Raw genomic sequence first — 20,463 nt, forward strand, 5'->3', positions numbered from 1 at the left:
GCTTCTAATTGTCGACATGGTCTTACCATGTGTTGTAAGGGTTTAGTTCAATGCCTTTCATTTCCCACCCTCCACAATTTCTCTACATAATATTGTAAATCAACAATATTTTTCACCATTTCTCAAGTTTATCCAGATTGTTCTCATTTCTGAAAATCTAATTTTATGCAATCCCCTTGCATAAAATTGATGACAAGGAAACTTGGCTGATAACTTGAGGAGGAAACAATGAAGTTGAGGGGTCAGTGCTGCTAACTTGATTGCCCAATGGAGTTAAAAAAACTGTCAAACAAATAAGAAAGTAGGTTAGAAAAGCCATGATTATTGTACTTTTTAAAAACAGGAACTCCTTTTAAAGTGGTTGTGTGTGTTTTAAAAAATAATAATGGAAACCATATACACTGGAGGTTTGGTGTAAAAAATTCAAATATCCACAGTGCAGTTGTGTTTGAATGTGATGGATATTGAATATGGCCACCTACAGCATTTTAAATGGAAATGTAACAAATAATATCAATAATATCAATTTTATTTTCACTGGAATATTTTCAGTGACTGTACTTTGGAATTCCCTGCCCAGAGTGATCTGTCTTGCTCCTGTCTTGTTGGTCTTCTATCACAGTGTGAAAACCTTCCTTTTAGGAAAATATTTAGTTATTAGTGAACTTTAGCCGAAGGGCTTTTGATACAGTACTTAAGATTTTTTTCCTGGCTTATGTTTCTCTTTTATAGTAATGATTTTATGTGTTTTGTTCTATCTTGAGAGTGTTTTGTTGTATTTTAATTAATGGTATATATTTTTTTATTAGCCGCTTTGAACCCTTTTTTAAAAAAGCTGTGATGTAAACATTTTTTAAAATCAATATATTGCTACGCAGTTTAACTGCACTCTAACATACTAGGCAAATTGTTGCTATGTACAGGTTGGATGTCAGTGGCTGAACATAGTAAAGCTTGATACATTATAGTGATTATATGAAGAATTCAGCAAAACGGCAAGGTATTTTAATTGAGTTATGAAGTAGTGATTTCCAGACTGAAGTTGACTTTCCTAAGGAGACATGCTAATTTGCTATGGAAGACATGTTCTCAACTCAGAGTATATGAGTAACTTAAAAAGTGGCACCATTTCAGTCTTCAATTGTGGAGAGAATTCTGCTTATGGCAGATTAGGGTATAAGCTTTTCAGAAGCCATTGACACATTGAGAGACAATGGTCTGCCATTAAAGCAGGAAGCCTTGAACTGAGGTTAATAGAGAGGTACAGGAAGTGGTAGCACCTCCCTGAAGGTTACTTCCTGCTTTTGCCTTATGTGTGAATGCAACCAGGGTTGCAAGGATTTGTTCTTCCTCCTCTCCCAACTATCCTTATCCATTGTGAGACCCAGGGCTTCAGGATTGGCCAGGATCTAAGGCAAGGTCAGGACCCTGGACAAGGATCAAGGTGCTAATTCAGAATTCAGTAGGTTCAGGACCACGGTTAGCACTCCTGCAGCTGAGGCAAATGGAGGAAGCTGTCTTGACACTGACCTAAGGAAATGCCAAAGCTTCATGTGTGTGTTGAATTTTAAATTCTGCCATGTTGTTAGCTGCAGTACTTTATAGCAATCTGTAATGTGTGTTGCTCAATTTATCTGTGTACTGTATTCCAATTTGCTTTTGCTTTTCACTAATTAGACTTGGTCCTGCAGTGTGCCCAGGCATGCTGTTGTTGCAGACAGTAGAAATCCTATGGAGGAAAAGACCTGAATTCTGCAGTCTATTGTATATTATTCAGTCTGTTAATTATTTCCTCACTTCATTTGCCTATGCCCAATAGTGAAAAAAAGATGATTTAATGGAAGATGGAAATATAATAGTCCCTATGCAAAACATCTCTTCACTACAATTGAAATAATTGGAAATGTAAAATTTAAAATGTCTGGTCTAGATAGTAAAGTTTAATGCCCCCACACTGAGTGCTGTATCTGAACAGTTAATGGGTCAGTGCCTTTTTATGCAGCTGTTGACTTCTTCTAGGCAACAAGGTTTCAACCTATGGGGATTTATTTGGTCTTTACTAATACAGTGGTACCTTGGGTTAAGAACATAATTCGTTCTGGAGGTCCATTCTTAACCTGAAACTGTTCTTAACTTGAGGTACCACTTTAGCTAATGGGGCCTCCCACTGCCGCCGTGCCACCGCCGTATGATTTCTGTTCTCATCCTGAAGCAACGTTCTTAACCTGAGGTACTATTTCTGGGTTTGCGGAGTCTGTAACCTGAAGCATCTGTAACCTGAAGCGTCTGTAACCCGAGGTACCACTGTACTCCAAGGAGTCAATGGTCCAGTTATTTGGAGCTACCTGACAAAGGGTACCTCCTTGGAGTGTACTGTATAGAGGATGAAGTGCTGATTGTGGAATCTGTATATGAGAATTTCTGGTCTGGGGCCACAACACCAGTTAATGGACTGCTTATTTTTAAAGGCTGCTATTCTTGTTGATTGTTGTGACTGACAATGTCTATCCTCAATTCCTAAGGAATAATTTTACAGCAGTAGAAATTCAATGCTAGATTATCCTTCTGTGCTAGGTTTAATTTAAATCCCCATATCCCTGCATACCTGAAGAAGTACCTTCTGCGTATTCCACACCAGCCACTGAAGCTGGATAGGAAGACTTTGTTTTGGATCCTGTATTTTCAGCAGTGAAGGCTTAGAGCAAGGCGTTCTTTATCGTTGCATTGATGTTGTGAAATTCCCTGATAAGGGAGAACAGTTTGGCATTTCCTTTTATTTTTATTTTTTTCAGGGCAAGTGAAGACCTGGGCTATGGTGGCAGTTACATGTAATATCTGTAATTTGAATTACTTGCTATGAGTATCTTTAAAACATTTACCGTGTTCATTATTTATGACTGATTTGTGTGTGTTTAGATTGTTGTACAGTAATTGGGATACTATTAAAGGTATTGTGTAAATAATTTTAATTTTTAAAAACCCCTGTTTGCTTCAAAGAATTAAAAGCATTGATTTATCTCGCTTTTAAGTGTTGAAAACTCCAGACACCATAAATTGGTGCATATAACACAAAGTTAATAAATATATAATCAATGACAAAATGCAAATCTAGAAACAGAAGCTATATATGCTCCTTTTACTGACATGATACCCTTCAATCCTGTTACAATGAAAAATGAAATGATTGATACTATTTGTATCTGTGATATTTTATGAGATGGATGATGCAGTATTTTTTTTAGTCTTGGACTAAGTCACTATCTGTTTTCCTAACCTCACTCACACGAAGATTGTGAGGATAAACCTAGGAAGAATTGCAAAACTTACAGCACACAGAAAAATGCTACATTCCTGTGAATCTTCTGCCTAGTGGGATTGATTTTAAATACTAAATAGGTGCATGCTTTGTTTTTCAGCGATGTGCATATTGCAAGCACCTTGGAGCCACTATCAAATGCTGTGAAGAGAAATGCACCCAGATGTACCATTATCCATGTGCTGCTGGAGCAGGCACTTTTCAGGACTTTAATCATTTTTCCCTTCTTTGCCCAGACCACATTGACCAGGCTCCACAAAGATGTAAGTAGCAGTAGTGAGCTAAAGCTGCAGTTCATACCTGTTGATGATCAGTACAAAATTTCTATTTTTGTTACTGGATCCAGATCAATTCTTTATTGCTTACCTTTTATTCAATCATAATAAAAGGGAATTGGGAGAGAGAGTTATGTCCTAGCCTTTCCCAACTTCCAGCATTTAATTCTAGCTGCTCTGAGTAAGGTGAAGGGTTACAGCCAGGAAAGTGGCAGGAAATCCATTTCCCTCCTTTCCCAATCTGTAGCTCTTCAAATAAACTCATGAGAAACAAGGGAAGGAAGCCAGGCTGCCTACCATTAGCTTACATGTGGCCGCTCACCCACCCACTTGTAATTGTCGCTCTTAATATATTAGTAAATAATTGTTCTCACTATGCTGCTTGTCTTTTAAAAGTATTGGAGGAGAAATTTTCCAATACAAGTTTCATTTTTAAAGGATATAACCTGTGTGAACCAGGGACCCAGGTGGCGCTGTGGTTAAACCACTGAGCCTAGGGCTTGCTGATCAGAAGGTCAGCGGTTCGAATCCCTGTGACGGGGTGAGCTCCCGTTGCTTGGTCCCAGCTCCTGCCAACCTAGCAGTTCGAAAGCACGTCAAAATGCAAGTAGATAAATAGGAACCGCTACAGCGGGAAGGTAAACGGCGTTTCCATGTGCTGCTCTGGTTTGCCAGAAGCGGCTTTGTCATGCTGGCCACATGACCTGGAAGCTATACGCCGGCTCCCTTGGCCAATAATGCGAGATGAGCGCGCAACCCCAGAGTCGGTCACGACTGGACCTAATGGTCAGGGGTCCCTTTACCTTTACCTTTAACCTGTGTGAAGCAGTTTGCTATGCAAAGTGTCATTATGCACAGTCTGCTTTCATATGCAGTTAAACGTCTGATTTCTTATATATTCTTCAGTTGTATTTTGCCAGCTTACATAATCCTTGTATACCGTTGGAATAACAGGATAAAAATATTTATATAATGTAAAGCTTTATGACGACTCCTTCTAAAATGATGCAAAATTCATCTGTTAATTTATAGCAAAGGAAGAAGCAAACTGTGCAGTGTGTGATAGCCCTGGCGACCTCTTAGATCAGCTTTTTTGTACTACCTGTGGCCAGCATTACCATGGAATGTGCCTGGATATACAAGTGACACCTATAAAACGGGCAGGTTGGCAGTGTCCCGATTGCAAAGTGTGCCAGAACTGCAAGTAAGCAAAAGTAGACTGTGGTTTAATTGTGTTTAGAACTGCAGTGAGTTGTGAAACCCAATCCTGTCCTGTTACAGTTCCGCACTCACCAGAGCCTGATAATGGAGACAAGATGCTTTGGTAGTTGGAAGAGGAAGTTCTCATAAAATTGTATTATTTAAAATGGGAGAGGGTGCTCTCTGAGGCAGAAATTGAGAGGTGAGGCAGACTTGGAAATCTGTTTTAATGTATTGACCATGGTTATAAAAGGTGTAAGAGAATTTAACTAAAGGCTGTGACCCCCTCCTTTTCTTCCTCTGTGGAACTTGACGATAAGCACTTGGACAGGTTTATGGGAATGGTCCCTCATTTCCACTTTGCATAACCAAACCTGATTTGCTTACCAAAATGTTGGATATGGCTTCTTCACTCTTGAGTGAAGAGTGGAGAAAACATTTGATTAGGAATATTTGCTCTTGGTGCTGGAGGCCCACAATGGATTGTGGATTCTGTTTGTTTACTGGCCCAAAGCACAGCACAACAGAGTTGGTTTAAAGGAGGGTGTTTAGACTAGTGCAAAGAAAATACCTCTCCCACGTACTCACTACCCCTATATCATTCACTTCTCACATTATCTGCAGCAACTTTAGCATATATGGCAAGGCTCTGATTTTTATTTCATTACTTCCATAACAATTAAGAGAGTTGTTAGACTTTTTAATTCTCCCTTTCTACCATTTGTTATTAATATTTGTGAGTGCATAATTATGATTTGAAGTGTTGCACTGGTGGAGTAGCACGACATTTAATAGAGTCAAGTAGTGAAACTGAAGTATTGGCTCTATATTATTAGATGTGACTTCAAGCTTCAGCATTGGATCATCTAACATATTTTATAGTTGGTGCTTTACTGTTTTGTGTTTAGCTACCTTGCTGCAAAGTGCTGTTTTGTTTTTTTTAAGTATTTTCCTTCCTATCCAGCAAGCTTAACCTGTTAACCTCTTTCCTAGGCATTCTGGAGAAGACAACAAGATGCTTGTGTGTGATACATGTGACAAAGGGTATCATACTTTTTGTTTACAACCAATTATGGACTCTGTACCAACAAATGGCTGGAAATGCAAAGTGAGTTTACATTTTGAAATTGGAAGTTGATTACATAAGAAGCCTGTTTTTATGTTCTTTTAGCCCATTCAACTCACTTCATCTAATGAATAGCAACACAGAGAATCTCTGGTTAATCTCACGTTGATTTTCAAGTGACCTTTACTTCTGTCAATCACAATCTTTTGAAATAAGTGCAAAAAAGAGAGATAAGTATGCCAAATATACAACTATTATGAGACTTTTCAGCTGAGACATATTCTTAAATTACTTCATAGTAAAGAGGAAAACCAGTGGATTAATACTGAAACAAAGGGGTTGACCAAGTATAGGGTTCAAAGTTTACCTTTTATACCAATTAAAAATATCAAAAAGCTATAGATTATCCCTTCCTTAATTGCACACTTATAGTGTGGAGAAAATGGCAGTGTAAACTCTCTGCATGTTTCTCTCTGCTTACTCCCTTTTTAATACACCTATGGTTTGTCCATAGGGACAAAATTCAATATTTTAACCAGTGGAAAAATGGGTATAGTTTCCATATGTGATCTGTTTGCAGTAGTGACTCCCAAATCAGGTCTTCATCTGAAAAAAGAGTTGGGCATGGTATTAATAAACTGGTTCTAATAACACCCAAGTTCTTTTCTATAATTAAAATAAATATATCAGGAATGAGGTTACTAGTAGTTGAGTTGTTCATGCTTGTTATGCTCTGATTCCATTATAAAAGGGATGAAATTTTTATTATTATTTTTACAAAATTTTGATAGTTGGGTCATTCCAAAGTTTAAATGAAATATGAGAATGAGATTTTAAAGAAATAATTGAGGATTGAAATAGTAATTGGCTTGCATAGCCATTATATTCAATCTTCGCAAAAATACAGGAAAATCCTCTGAATTTTTTTCTCAGCTGGTATATGACCCCAACTATCCTTAGTCATATTTATGGTTCTACACCACCTGATTGATGGGATGGAAGGCATGAGGAACATATTTTCATACTGTTGGATGTACCAATATGTGCATGGATTTTGGAAGGTATCTTGAAAGTAGGAAATACAGATGTATCCAAAGGCATCAATCTTTAGTGGCCAAAATGTCAAAATTGCATGTAAGAAAATATTTATTGTGTTTGTTTGTAGCATCACATTTATTAGTTAATAAATGGTTAATAATAGTTATGTAATGCTGGAAGAATTCTTAATAATAATAATAATAATAATAATAATAATAATAATAATAATAATAATTTATTATTTATACCCCGCCCATCTGGCCGGGTTCCCCCAGCCACTCTGGGCGGCTTCCAACAAAACAGAAATTCTAAAATACAGAAATCCATGAAACATTAAAATACAGAAATCCATCAAACATTAAAAGCTTCCCTAAACAGGGCTGCCTTGAGATGCCTTCTAAAGGTCTGGGGTCTGGTAATTGTTGTTCTCTTTGACCTCTAGTGGGAGGGCATTCCACAGGGTGGGTGCCACTACCGAGAAGGCCCTCTGCCTGGTTCCCTGTAACTTGGCTTCTCGTAGTGAGGGAACCGCCAGAAGGCCCTCGGAGCTGGACCTCAGTGTCCGGGCAGAACGATGGGGGTGGAGACGCTCCTTCAGGTATACCGGACCGAGGCCGTTTAGGGCTTTAAAGGTCAACACCAACACTTTGAATTGTGCTCGGAAACGTACTGGGAGCCAATGTAGGTCTTTCAGGACCGGTGTTATGTGGTCTCGGCAGCCGCTCCTAGTCACCAGTCTAGCTGCCGCATTCTGGATTAGTTGTAGTTTCCGGGTCACCTTCAAAGGTAGCCCCACGTAGAGCGCATTGCAGTAGTCCAAGCGAGAGATACCCAGAGCATGCACCACTCTGGAGAGACAGTCAGTGGGCAGGTAGGGACTCAGCCTGCGTACCAGATGGAGCTGATAAACAGCTGCCTTGGACACAGAATTGACCTGCGCCTCCATGGACAGCTGTGAGTCTAAAATGACTCCCAGGCTGTGCACCTGGTCTTTCAGGGGCACAGTTACCCCATTCAGGACCAGGGAGTCCTCCACACCCGCTCGCCTCCTGTCCCCCACAATCAGTACTTCTGTCTTGTCAGGATTCAACCTCAATCTGTTAGCCGCCATCCATCCTCCAACCGCCTCCAAGCACTCACACAGGACCTTCACCGCCTTCACTGGTTCTGATTTAAAAGAGAGGTAGAGCTGGGTATCATCAGCATACTGATGGACACCCAGCCCAAACCCCCTGATGATCTCTCCCACCGGCTGCATATAGATGTTAAAAAGCATGGGGGAGAGGACAGAACCCTGAGGCACCCCACAAGTGAGAGCCCAGGGGTCTGAACACTCATCCCCCACCACCACTTTCTGAACACGGCCCAGGAGGAAGGAGCGGAACCACTGCATAACAGTGCCCCCAGCTCCCAAGCCCTCTAGACGGTCCAGAAGGATGTTATGGTCGATGGTGTCAAAAGCCGCTGAGAGATCCAGCAGAACAAGGAAACAGCTCTTACCCTTGTCCCTAGCCCGCCGGAGATCATCGACCAGTGCAACCAAGGCAGTTTCAGTCCCATGATGAGGCCTGAATGCTGACTGGAAGGGATCCAAATGGTCCGCTTCTTCCAGGCGTGCCTGAAGTTGTTCAGCAACCACTCGCTCAATCACCTTGCCCAAGAATGGAAGATTTGAGACTGGGCGATAGTTGGCCATATTGGCCGGATCTAAAGATGGTTTTTTAAGAAGCGGTTTAATAATCGCCTCTTTCAGTGGGTCTGGGAAGGCTCCCTCATGGAGAGAAGCATTTACCAACCCGCGAAGCCCATCGCCCAGCCCTTCCCGGCTAGCTTTTATAAGCCAGGATGGGAAAGGATCAAGGAGACAGGTGGTTGGTTTCACTCGTCCAAGCAGCCTGTCCACATCCTCGGAGGTAACAGATTGAAATTGATCCCACAAAACTTGACTAGACAGGACTCTAGCACTCCCCCGCCCCGGCCCTGCTCCCACGGTGGAGTCTACCTCTTCCCGAATCTGAGCGACTTCATCTGCAAAAAACTTTGCAAAATCATTGCAGGAGATCATGTGGCCCGTACTGGGCCCGGATGGAGCAGGTGGTTCCGCTAAATTGCGAACCACCTGGAAGAGTCTCCTGCTGCTGTTTTCTGCAGATGCGATGGAGACGGTGAAGAAGGTCCTCTTCGCCGTCGCCATTGCCACTTGGTAGGCTCGAAGTTGAGCTCTAGCCCGTGTCCGGACTGATTCAAAATGAGTTTTCTGCCACCGGCGCTCTAGCCGTCTCAACGACTGTTTCATCGCCCTCAGCGCCGGGGAAAACCACGGGGCTGTCCGGGCTCCATGCAATCTGAGAGGGCGCTTTGGAGCCAGACAGTCAATAGCGCTGGTTAACTCCGCATTCCAGCGGGCCACCAGGGAATCAGCTGAAAGGCCATCGACATGGGATAAAACATCCCCTACCACTCTCTGGAAGCCAATTGGATCCATTAAGTAGCGGGGGCGGACCATCCGAATCGGTCCCACCTCCCTGCAGAGGGGAAGGGTTGCGGAGAAGTCCAGTTGCACCAGAAAGTGATCTGACCATGGCACTTCTTTTGTCTCGTTTTTACTTAATGTCAGATCACCAACATCCATAGAGGTAAACACCAAGTCCAAGGCATGTCCGCGGCTATGAGTTGGGCCAGACTTATTCAGGGACAGCCCCATGGTGGCCATGCTTTCCACGAAGTCCCGAGCGGCTCCTTGTAAGGTCGTGTCGGCATGGATGTTAAAATCCCCTAAGACAACCAAGCTAGGTGTCTCCAGGAGCACATCCGACACGACCTGAAGCAGCTCGGGCAGGGAATCCTTGGTGCAGCGGGGAGGTCGGTACACCAAAAGGAATCCTGTACTGCCCCTATTGCCCAACTTCCAGAACATGCACTCAGAAAACTCAGTCTTACCAATAGGACGCCTGGTGCAAACTAATGACTTCCTAAAAATCACTGCAACCCCCCCTCCCCGCCCAGATGGCCTGGGTTGCTGTGCATAAGAGAAACCTGGTGGACAAGCAGCGCCAAGAACGGGCCCATCGGCTTCATCCAACCAGGTCTCTGTCACACATGCCAGGTCAAATCCTCCATCCACAATCAGGTCGTGAATGGCAGTGGTCTTATTCATCATCAACCTGGCATTGCACAGCAGCACCTTCAGGTCATGTGGGTATCCCTTGCTGATTCCAATATCCGTCCGGTCAGGACCAGACCCGGAGGCAGGAATAGTCCTCAGACAACGACTAAGTCTGCCTCCTCAGTAATGACATGGTCTGGTCTTAGCGTAACTCCTCCTCCTACCCGTGACCACTGAGATCGGTTGTCCCAGTGCATCACCCCCTGTGGAATCTGCCCCAGCCATTTTGCTTGCTGGGACCCCCTCCCGGGCAGCCCTGACCCCTCCCCTTAAAAACAAAATAAAACCTCTGTAAAAAACAGCAAAGAACAGAACAAAAGAAAAACACAAAAACACAATAAAACAATAAAACCAAAAACAATGAAAATTACAAATACACTAAAATTTAACAGATTCCCACACCCAACTAAAAATCCCTCCCTAAAACCTATGTAAATCAAAAAATACAATAAAACAATACAAAGACAGAAAATTACAAACTAAAATTGACCCCTCCCCTTAAAATCAAATTTAAAACTAATACAGAAAACAAACTAATACAATAAACCAATACAAACAAAGACAGAGAATTACAAACTAAAATTAACCCCTCCCCTTAAAATCGAATTTTAAACCAATACAAAAAACAAACTAACAAACTAGACGATAAACAACAAAAACCAAAAACAATAAAAGTTACAAACACATCAGAATTACAAGAAGAGCAGCAGCGGCACTGTTTCAGGCCTCCTAGGAGCCTTAAAGCTGTGGTAGAGTGGGGGACCCGCCCCAAGCCCCAGGTGGAAGTGGGCTTCAGGGGAGCAGTCCTCCCAAACACTCCCTGGCAGAGCAGCAGCAGCAGTGTTCCAGGCCTCTCAGGAGCCTTAAAAGCTGTGGTGGAGTGGGGGACCCGCCCCAATCCCAAGGTGGAAGTGGGCTTCGGAGGGAGCAGTCCTTCCAGTACTCACAGCAGCAGTGATGTTCCAGGCCTCCCAGGAGCCTCAAAAGCTGTGGAGGAGTGGGGGACCCGCCCCAAGCCCCAGGTAGAAGTGGGCTTACGGGGGAGCAGTCCTCCCAAACACTCCCTGGCAGAGCAGCAGCAGCCAGGGAGATCTGTCATTAGAAGCATGGTATAACCAAGTATGGACAATTGTTATATTGGTGGGGAAAAAACAACTAGACAAGTTTGGGCAAAAAGAGAACAAAGGAAATTGATTAATTTTATGCAACTTGGTCTGCTTTTATTGATTTTATTAATAAACAGGGTGAGAAGGAACCTACCAAAAACTTATGAAGAATTGTACAAGGAGATGTTTTAATAATATATTAACAGCATGGATTCAATAATATTCAATAATATAAACAATTGTCAAATCTTTTATTAATATATTTTGGTTGAGTATTTTATTGTTACTACCATCTGTGATCCCCTTTGATGTATTTTAAAATGTTTTTAAAGAAAGACATGTAGAAAAAAGTGTAGGAATATAAATAGATCATAGATCACTATTCGGCATGTTCGATCATGAACTTTTAGACCACTGGCTTGGCAATGTGGGGATTCAGGGCACAGTCTGCCAATGGCTGCGCTCCTTTATCTCCGGTCGGGGACAGAGGGTGGCACTAGGGAAGGATATAAGGATATGTCGCCGTGGCACTCCTTGGTGTGTGGAGTTCCGCAGGGCGCAATCCTTTCCCCAATGCTTTTAGATATCCTTATGCCAGATTGTCTGGAGTTTTGGGCTGGGTTGTCATCAATATGCTGATGACACCCAGCTTTATCTGTTGATGGATGGCCGTCCTGATTCGGCCCCAGACACGCTGACCAGTTGCTTGGAAGCTGTGGCTGGATGACTGCGTGGGAGCCGGTTGAAGTTAAATCCTTCGAAGACAGAGGTCCTCTGGCTGGGTCGGGATGACATGGGGTTGGGGGGGGGCAACTCCCATCTCTTGCGGGGGCTCAATTAGTGCCAGCAACTTCGACTCCTCCATTTCTATGGAGGCGCAGGTTGCAGCCACAGCAAAGGTGGCATTTTTCCATCTCCGCCGTATCAAGCAGTTGGTCCCTTACCTTTCACGCCCTGATTTGGCCACAGTGATCCATGCGACAGTCACCTCCAGGCTTGATTATTGTAACTCGCTCTATGCGGGGCTGCCCTTAAAGCTGACTCAGAAACTCCAGCGGGTGCAGAATGCCGTGGCGTAGCTCCTTTCGGGGTCTTCACCGCGGAACCACATTCATCCAGTGCTTTACCAGCTGCACTGGCTCCCGGTGGATTACAGGGTCAGGTTTAAGGTGCTGGTTTTGATCTTTAAAGCCCTACGTGGCCTAGGACCCTCATACCGCCTCTCCTGGTATGTCCCGCGGAGGACCTTAAGGTCCACAAATAACAACACTTTGGAGGTCCTGAGCCGCAAGATGGTTAGATTGGTCTCAACTAGGGACAGGGCCTTTTCAGTACTGGCCCCAACTTGGTGGAACGCTCTGTCACAAGAGACCAGGGCCCTGTGGGATTTGACACCTTTCCGCAGGGCCTGCAAGATGGAGCTGTTCTGCCTCACCTTGGTTTGGACTCAGTCTGACCCTTATATTTCCCTCCCCTTATGGTTTTGATTTATGGGCTACTACTAAATGAGGCTGCATTTTAAATTGTATTTTAACCCGTTTTTTAATTACCCTTTTTTTCTTTTTTCTTTACGTTTTATTGAAATTTTATTGGTGTTGGCTGCCCTGAGCCCAGTTCTGACCGGGGAGGGTGGGTAAAAATAAAAATGTATTATTATTAATGATCAATCCAAACTAGACTGTTGTCAAAATAGGAACATATAATTATAAAATTTGAACAATGTGTATTTTCTGAGATTTAACACCTATGGCTGATTAAAATAGACTGATACTTAAGGCTGTTGATTGCACAAACAGATGTAAGCTTTATTTTTAAAAAAATGCTTCTTGTTTTTGTATAAATGACATTTCTCTGAGATGCATTAGTTATTTCCTTCCCAAATATTCTGTAATTTTTATTTGCCTTCTGGATGGGGAATTTATTGCACTCCAGCCAGATGCTTGTGATGTTATAGAATTTCTGTCTGCCAGATTCCTGGAGTTTCATAGCTTGTAATAACTACATTCCCATTTAAATAATAATAATTAGAAGGTAGCTATACTTAACTGTCAATAAAAATATACAGTACTTATTACATTTCCAAACTGGTTTACCTTGAGAGGCTACATTTACAATTGCATAATACTTTTAACATAAATTTACGTATTCAGTGTGGAATCTTTTTAACTTGTGTAAAGGAGAATCTTCTAAGGATGAAAACAACTGGGGCTTGATTCATATGCAATGTAGTACAGTGAGGAGAGGGAAGGACAAGAAGAGAAGCCGAACTTGTTCTCCTTTTGCTCTCCTAGCATAAGCATATTGTCATGTTAAGAGGCAGTGGCAACCAGGCAATTATGTCAAGGTGGATTAATTTAAATCAGGGTAGTTAACCTGTGGCTCTTCAAATGTTGTTAGGCTACAGTTCTCATAATCCTGACTGTTGACTATGTTGGTTTGGGACAGCTGGGAGATGGGAGTCCAGCAGCACCTCCGTTCTTTCTCAATTGCCATGGATAGTAGCAGTACTTGGAATATAGGAAACTGCCTTATACTGAGTCACACCACTGATCTATCAAGCTCAGTATTGTTAACAGTGACTGGCAACAGCTCTTCAGGATTTCAGACAGGATTCTCTTTCAGCTGGGGTTAACCTGTTACCCTTGTCATAGAAAGCAAATGCTCTGCCACTGAGCTGTGGTTCCTCCCACATAAATTAAATATATGACACAATATTCTTCCTTATGTCACATACTTCATTTACTAACTGTTTAATACAGGTTTAGAAATCATGAGATCAGTTTCTCACCCCTTTGCAATTGACATTTACAGTACAAGGAAAAAGAAGTCCCAACTTACAACAGTGGATAACTCTCTGTGCAGAGGAGCAGATATTTATTCAGATTATATTTACATTGTCAAGAGTTAGTATATACCATAATTCAATTTTCAGGAGGAAGAAAGGATGCTTTTCATTTTATTTTCTGTCCCTCAAAGGTTAATAATCCTTTTGATGGTGTCTGCATGGAGACTTAAGTTTCTACTGGCAAGAGAACTATGTCCCATAAAAGACATCCTTGTCAAAGACTTTCTTGTCTAGTGGAAGTGCAGTGTGAAAATTTACCATCAGGAATAGATTATAGACTCATAGTTTTGCTCGTTAAACTTCCAAATAAATGAAATTAAAGTCCTCTTTCCGTCAATGTAGAACATGTTTGCCAGTGATTGTTTTGATGCAATAGCATAGTATCGTAAACACGTATGATTTCCTTTTCTCATATTTTCAGAACTGCAGGGTATGTGCAGAATGTGGCACACGGAACAGTAGTCAGTGGCATCACAACTGTCTTATGTGTGATAGTTGTTACCGTCAGCAAGACAACATGCCTTGTCCTTTCTGTGAAAAATCCTCTAATCCAGACTTGCAAAAAGACAAGTTGCATTGTCATATGTGCAAAAGGTAGGATACCTAACTCATTTTAAACGATTGGATAACTCTGCTACTTCTTAATGGCTCCCAGACCTTTTTGTTAAGGTGGCCCCATGTTGCATCCAACTTTGATCTATTGAAGACACTTCATTTCCTGCAATATAATATGCGTATCAACTACTGTTCATCCATCATGAGACTTGCCACAAGGTTCTCAGAATCTTCTGAAAAATTCTGTCCCCATATAGGGTTAACTGTTCAGTGTATGGTTGGCTTCTTCAAGTTTTAAATAGATATGGAACTAAGTCTTATAGGGTTATTGTAGTTATGTTTATGTACATGAAACAATTACTCATTAGTGAATGTAGCACATTGGATCAGTTCTGCAAGTAAAGTGGATTCAGATGCTTTTATGAATCCCTTTTAGGTATTGGTTTGATTCGAGGTGCCCCCAAATCCAGATGTTTTTTATAAAAAAATTTACAATGAAGATAGGATTTCAGTGGGAAATTTTTAATAAATTAATTAATGTGAATTTTTGACAAATGATTCCCTTAGGTGGATTCACATAGAATGTGACAAACTTCCTGATAACGAACTGGATACCCACTTAAAAGAATACACCTGCAGTCTTTGCAAATACTTAGAAGCAGAAGAGGAACATGCACAGGCATGTGATGTGATGGATACTGCCCAACTTCTTCCTGCAACTGGTACAGGTAAAAGACTCTCTTTCTCATTTCAATGCCCACTGTTTGTCTTTCATTTAATATTTGAGGAGCACTTCCTATATAATATTATTGCTGCCAACATTGTAGCCAAAAAGCACTGTGGGGGGATATAATAATCTTTTAAAAATCTTCACACTACTGTACGTCATTGAGATTCCAGCTCCAAAGGCTCTCAGGACAAAACAAGAAAACCTTTAACTCTACAACATCTTCCAGATATTTAAATTAGCTATTGTCTCTGCCAATATCTAATTCTATAGCACCATTCTCATCTTTTTTAAAAAGGGGAACATGCTGTCAAGCAGAAGAATATTTTATTAAACAGGTTTTGCCATGGTTTGTACTTGAAGAGAAATTGTGGAATATATTCTTGTCTCACAGCAAGAGTGGCAATGCCATTTTAACAACAAAGAAAAATATGAAGCTATTATAGGAGATGGGTTGTTTCATTCCATACTCCCAAGAGATTACTTTTCTACAATAATTTCAGATTTGAAACCAATGTAAATGATCATTTCCTCATACTGAAGTTTTCACTTTAATGTCAGTCTCCAAGACGAACAAATTAGTTACTGAATTCAGCAGCACTCCAAATTGTTCTGCCATTTTGAACTTTGCTAGGCTTTTTCACATAAAAAGACATAATCATATGCCTTTTAACAGTAATATTCTCTGTGGATCTCCTTGTTAGGAGCTAAGAGTTTAATATTCTTGTAGAGGTCGTCTCCATGCTCCTGCTTGCTTTTGTGCATTTTAATGAGTTTTACTAGTATGAAAGCATGTTACTGTTCTGGCTTTTTAAAAGTAGACTTCAGGTTAGGATATACTACAGAGAGTTTGTGACCAAAAGAGATATTATTAATTTGAAATGTTGGGATTTTACAGCTTTTACAAGTTTTACAATCCAAGTTCAGCATTTCTTCTTTGTTTTCATTGAATCATGGGCATAGAATAAAAGTTTCCTATTTTACACTTTGATAAGTTTAATATGGAGGGACGCAGGTGGCGCTGTGAGTTAAACCACTGAGCCTAGGGCTTGCTGATCAAAAGGTCGGTGGTTCAAATCCCTGGGACAGGGTGAGCTCCCGTTGCTCAGTCCCAGCTCTTGCCAACCTAGCAGAAAGCAAAGTGCAAGTAGATAAATAGGTACCGCTACAGTGGGAAGGTAAACGGCGTTTCCGTGTGCTGCTCTGGTTCGCCAGAAGCGGCTTTGTCATGCTGGCCACATGACATGGAAGCTGTCCGCCGGCTCCCTCGGCCAAGATGAGCACCACAACCCCAGAGTCGGTCACAAGTGGACCTAATGGTCAGTGGTCCCTTTACCTTTAAGTGTAATATATCTATTAGTAATTTTAGATATTTGGTCTTTAGTGTTTAGATTTTAGCTCTACCTATTTTATCGTAATTTAAGTTTTTATCATGCCATGTCTCATAGTTAATGGTTTACTGTGTATGAACTTTTCACACTTGCTTCACTCTTCCTGTCTACTACTGGGATGAAACATACCATAATTCTTGGCATAGCATTATGCCTGAACCAAGGAGTGTGACTTGTTTTGTCAAAACAAACCATGATTAGTAAAAAAAAAAAAGCACAAACTGGCTACAGATCATTGTTTGAGTGAAGCATGTACTGCTAAACCAGGAATTATGGTTTGTTTCTCCCCAGTGCTGGTGTGGAGGAGTATTATGGGTGCATTAGCTTGTGCATAGTAAACCATTAACTGTGTGTGTTCACTGTTAAAATATCATTTTGTGGAAGCAAAATGGTCAAGCTCCAAGATAAGTTAATGATGGTGAGTAATACAATAAATACTGCATGAAGATTTTTAAAAGTGTTTGCTGCTTAAGTTTGTGCAGATGAAATGGAAACAGAAGGAGGAGAAGATGTGGCCAACAAGGACCAACTAGTAATGGATAGCAGCCTTGTTCAAGAATCAGTGATTAACTGTGGCACAGATGGTAAGAGCATTTTTCTTTTGATGTGACACAATACACTCATATACAATAAATACTGTATGTGGAATTTATTTTCAAAAATCTAAATCTAAAATCAGTTGGAGAATTAAGATGTTCCTTTTTTCTTTTTCTTTTTTGAGGATGTGCCATGGGAACAGTACAAAGTATTGTTAAGGTCTTAAAAACAAATGCACAATATAAAAGTACGAAATAATTTCTATAATAGGCAGTGGAGTTAATAGTTGATTACTGGACTTTTATTGCCAAGGCTGGGATGCCTCTATGCATCCTGCTCACTTGAGCAGTAGAATGGGGGAAGTCTATTATTCATTCCCAATGGTAGGGAAGAATTGAAAGATTTTTGTGAATGCCAATTTGGAAGGCGGTGAAAATGCAGTAGAATTCCACTGGGGGGTGAAAGTCAGCATATGGAGAAAATGCCAGTTGGAAAAGTCATAGGGGGGGAACTAAGTTAAGGCTCACAGAGGTTAAAAAAATGAACATGAGGGTCTCACGTGCAGCTATTGCCTAAAGCCAAAAATAAAAATAAATATTGCATCTTTCAATCTTACTATACTTAACTACAGGGCCGTCTTAAGTGTACCGGGCGCCGTGGTGCGATGATCCCTCCGGTGTCCCTCGCACTCCGTCAGGCATGACCAGGCGCAGCGGGCAGCCGGAGGCACAGCGCGACAGGCAGGGACGTTGCCAGCTGTGCTCTGCCTGCTCGGGTGAAGCGAGACGGCAGCAGCGGCAGCAAAGCTGCCTCCATTGGGGGAACCTGGATCTGGACCTGGGCTACCTTCCGCCCACACTCCTTCAAGTCACAGCGAGCACAGACAGCGCTGCCCCACAATGCATGCAAATGAGGTCCCATGGAGCATTGTGGGGCAGTGCTGTCTGTGCTCACTGTGACTTGAAGGAGTGTGGGCGGAAGGTAGCCCAGGTCCAGGATTCCCCCGACAGAGATAGCTGCCACCGCTGCCGGGAAAGGAACGGGCGAGGCGGAGGCGGCTCCGTGTCCCTCTTTGATGCGCCCCCTGCTGGGTGGGCGCCCTGGTGCGCCGTGCCAGTCAGCCCAATATGAAGGACGGCCCTGCTTAACTATAAGCTTCAGTGATCCAGAGATCAGGGTATAGATTTGGTTTAATAGTTCTGTATGACATTCATATGATGATGATGATGATGATGATATGATGATGATTGATTAGATTTATATAGCCATTAATCAATAAACATTTTCTCGGTGGCCTACAACAAAATATTAAAAATGAAATATACAGTGGTCCCTCGACTTACGAATTACTCAACATCCGTAGGTTTCGACTTACGACTTACGAATGGGACAAACGCTTACGAATTTTTCTACATCCGAATGGAAACCGTTGGCAGTTTTAAATGTGGTTTCCTCGACTTACAAATTTTTACCTGCGGTTTCCTCGACTTACGAATCTTTCCGATTTTTTTTCCCCTATGGGAAACCGCGTTTCGACTTACAAACTTTTCGACCTACGAATGTGCATTTGGAATGGATTAAGTTCGTAAGTCGAGGGACCACAAAAAGAATAGAGCAATAAAATTAGCAGTGAATAAAACCAAGTATTCGAAACATTAAAAAAAATTAAAATCAACGATTAGCTAAAAACCAGAATAAAATACATGACAGTGTCTACATTTCTGGATAGGCTTTCCAAAACAAAAATGTTTTTAGCAGGCACCCACCTCATATCCATAGATAGGGGAGTTCCAATGTGCTGCCACACTAAAAGATTGATTTCCTTCAAGTGAAGAATGAGTACCTCGGGTTACGTACGCTTCGGGTTGTGTACTTTTCGGGTTACGTACTGCACAAACCCGGAAGTGTTTACTTCCGGGTTTGCCACATGTGCAGAAGCACGTTTTTGTGATTTTACGGGTTACGTACTTTTCGGGTTACGTACCACACCCCGGAACAAATTAGGTACATAACCCAAGGTACCATTGTATTATGTGGCTTGTGCATATGCAGTACTTCACTATGCAGGAGATATTCTGATGTTTAAGGTGAAGAAAATGATAGGGGATTATTTAGTGATGTTGAAATTGGTACTGGATAATAGATATTCTAGACTTCATTGCATTTTAATGGTGGATAGTTCAATGAAAACAAAAACTCAGTGTGTAGCTCTCTGGCTTAGCCATCTTGTCAGTTGAAAACAAAGTAGCGAAAGGAATTGATTTTGATGATGTGATTTCAAAATTTGCAGAGAACAAAGTTAGGAAAAAAGTTTTTAAGTGCTTATGCTCACAACGTTAAGTAAATAAACCAGAAAATAACACTTGCAACTGAAAGTATCTTATTTTTCCTTCTTTTAATAATTTCAATGGAGGGTGGGGGGTGACAAATTTTCCGCACCGGCTACCACCTGACCTTGCTATACCACTGACACTGGGTAGAGTGTTGGTCACTGTACATAAAGAAGGAAATTGTAGAGCTGGGAAATGAACTGAAAAGGGCAGTCAGCATGACTGTGCATCTTCCCTGTAAGGAAAGGCTAAGGCAGGGGTCCCCAGACTTACCGGGCTTCGGGCCGGTGCCCGCCGCACCGGCAGCGCGGCGGGCCGGAGGGCAGGGGAGTGCGCACGCAGCGGGCCGGAGGGCGGGGGAGTGCGCGCCCATGCGCACACGCACACGGTCGGAAAAAAATCGCCGAAAATCGCTTGTGCACATGCGTATGGGCCTCCCCCGACCCGGAAGTGCATCGGAAATGACCTCTTCTGGGTCGGGAGAGGCCCATACGCATGCGCACAAAGGATTTTTGGCGATTTTTTGCCGATTTTGAAGATCGCCGCCGCGCCGCGTGCCGTAAGAGCGGGCGGCGGCAGCGGGCGGCGGGGGTCGTCGCGGGCCGGATTGGGAGGCCAATTGGGCCGCATCCGGCCCGGGGGCCGTAGTTTGGGGACCCCTGGGCTAAGGTGTTCTATGGATTAAGTTTCAAACTGTGGGTCACCTGATTGAATTGATTGACAGTTGAATCAAGACAAACAAGCAGGAACTATTTTTTCATACTTTATTTGCACAAGAGCTAGACAAACCATGGAAGATGGTTCTGCCGGTGGCTATTAGCTATGATTGCTAAATGGAACCCATATGGTTTGATCATATGATACAGAATGATAATAGAATATCTTCAGAATTTCAAGATGTGGGACTAGCA

At 42.1% G+C, this 20,463-nt stretch overlaps 1 protein-coding gene across 12 annotated transcripts in view; it reads left to right on the forward strand.

The window, feature by feature from the left end:
* KMT2C (lysine methyltransferase 2C) overlaps positions 1–20,463 on the forward strand; it is a 175,521-nt gene that overhangs the window by 74,678 nt on the left and 80,380 nt on the right. For all 12 annotated transcript variants that reach the window (XM_035129359.3, XM_035129372.3, XM_060280917.2 and 9 more), the window contains exons 7-12: positions 3,417–3,579; positions 4,624–4,795; positions 5,785–5,899; positions 14,434–14,606; positions 15,135–15,295; positions 17,159–17,269. In XM_035129359.3, coding sequence (XP_034985250.3) covers positions 3,417–3,579; positions 4,624–4,795; positions 5,785–5,899; positions 14,434–14,606; positions 15,135–15,295; positions 17,159–17,269 — 895 coding nt within the window. The remainder of the gene's footprint in view (positions 1–3,416; positions 3,580–4,623; positions 4,796–5,784; positions 5,900–14,433; positions 14,607–15,134; positions 15,296–17,158; positions 17,270–20,463) is intronic.

Source organism: Zootoca vivipara, chromosome 11 (assembly GCF_965207765.1).
Source record: "Zootoca vivipara chromosome 11, rZooViv2.hap1.1, whole genome shotgun sequence".
Classification (NCBI taxonomy): domain Eukaryota; kingdom Metazoa; phylum Chordata; class Lepidosauria; order Squamata; family Lacertidae; genus Zootoca; species Zootoca vivipara.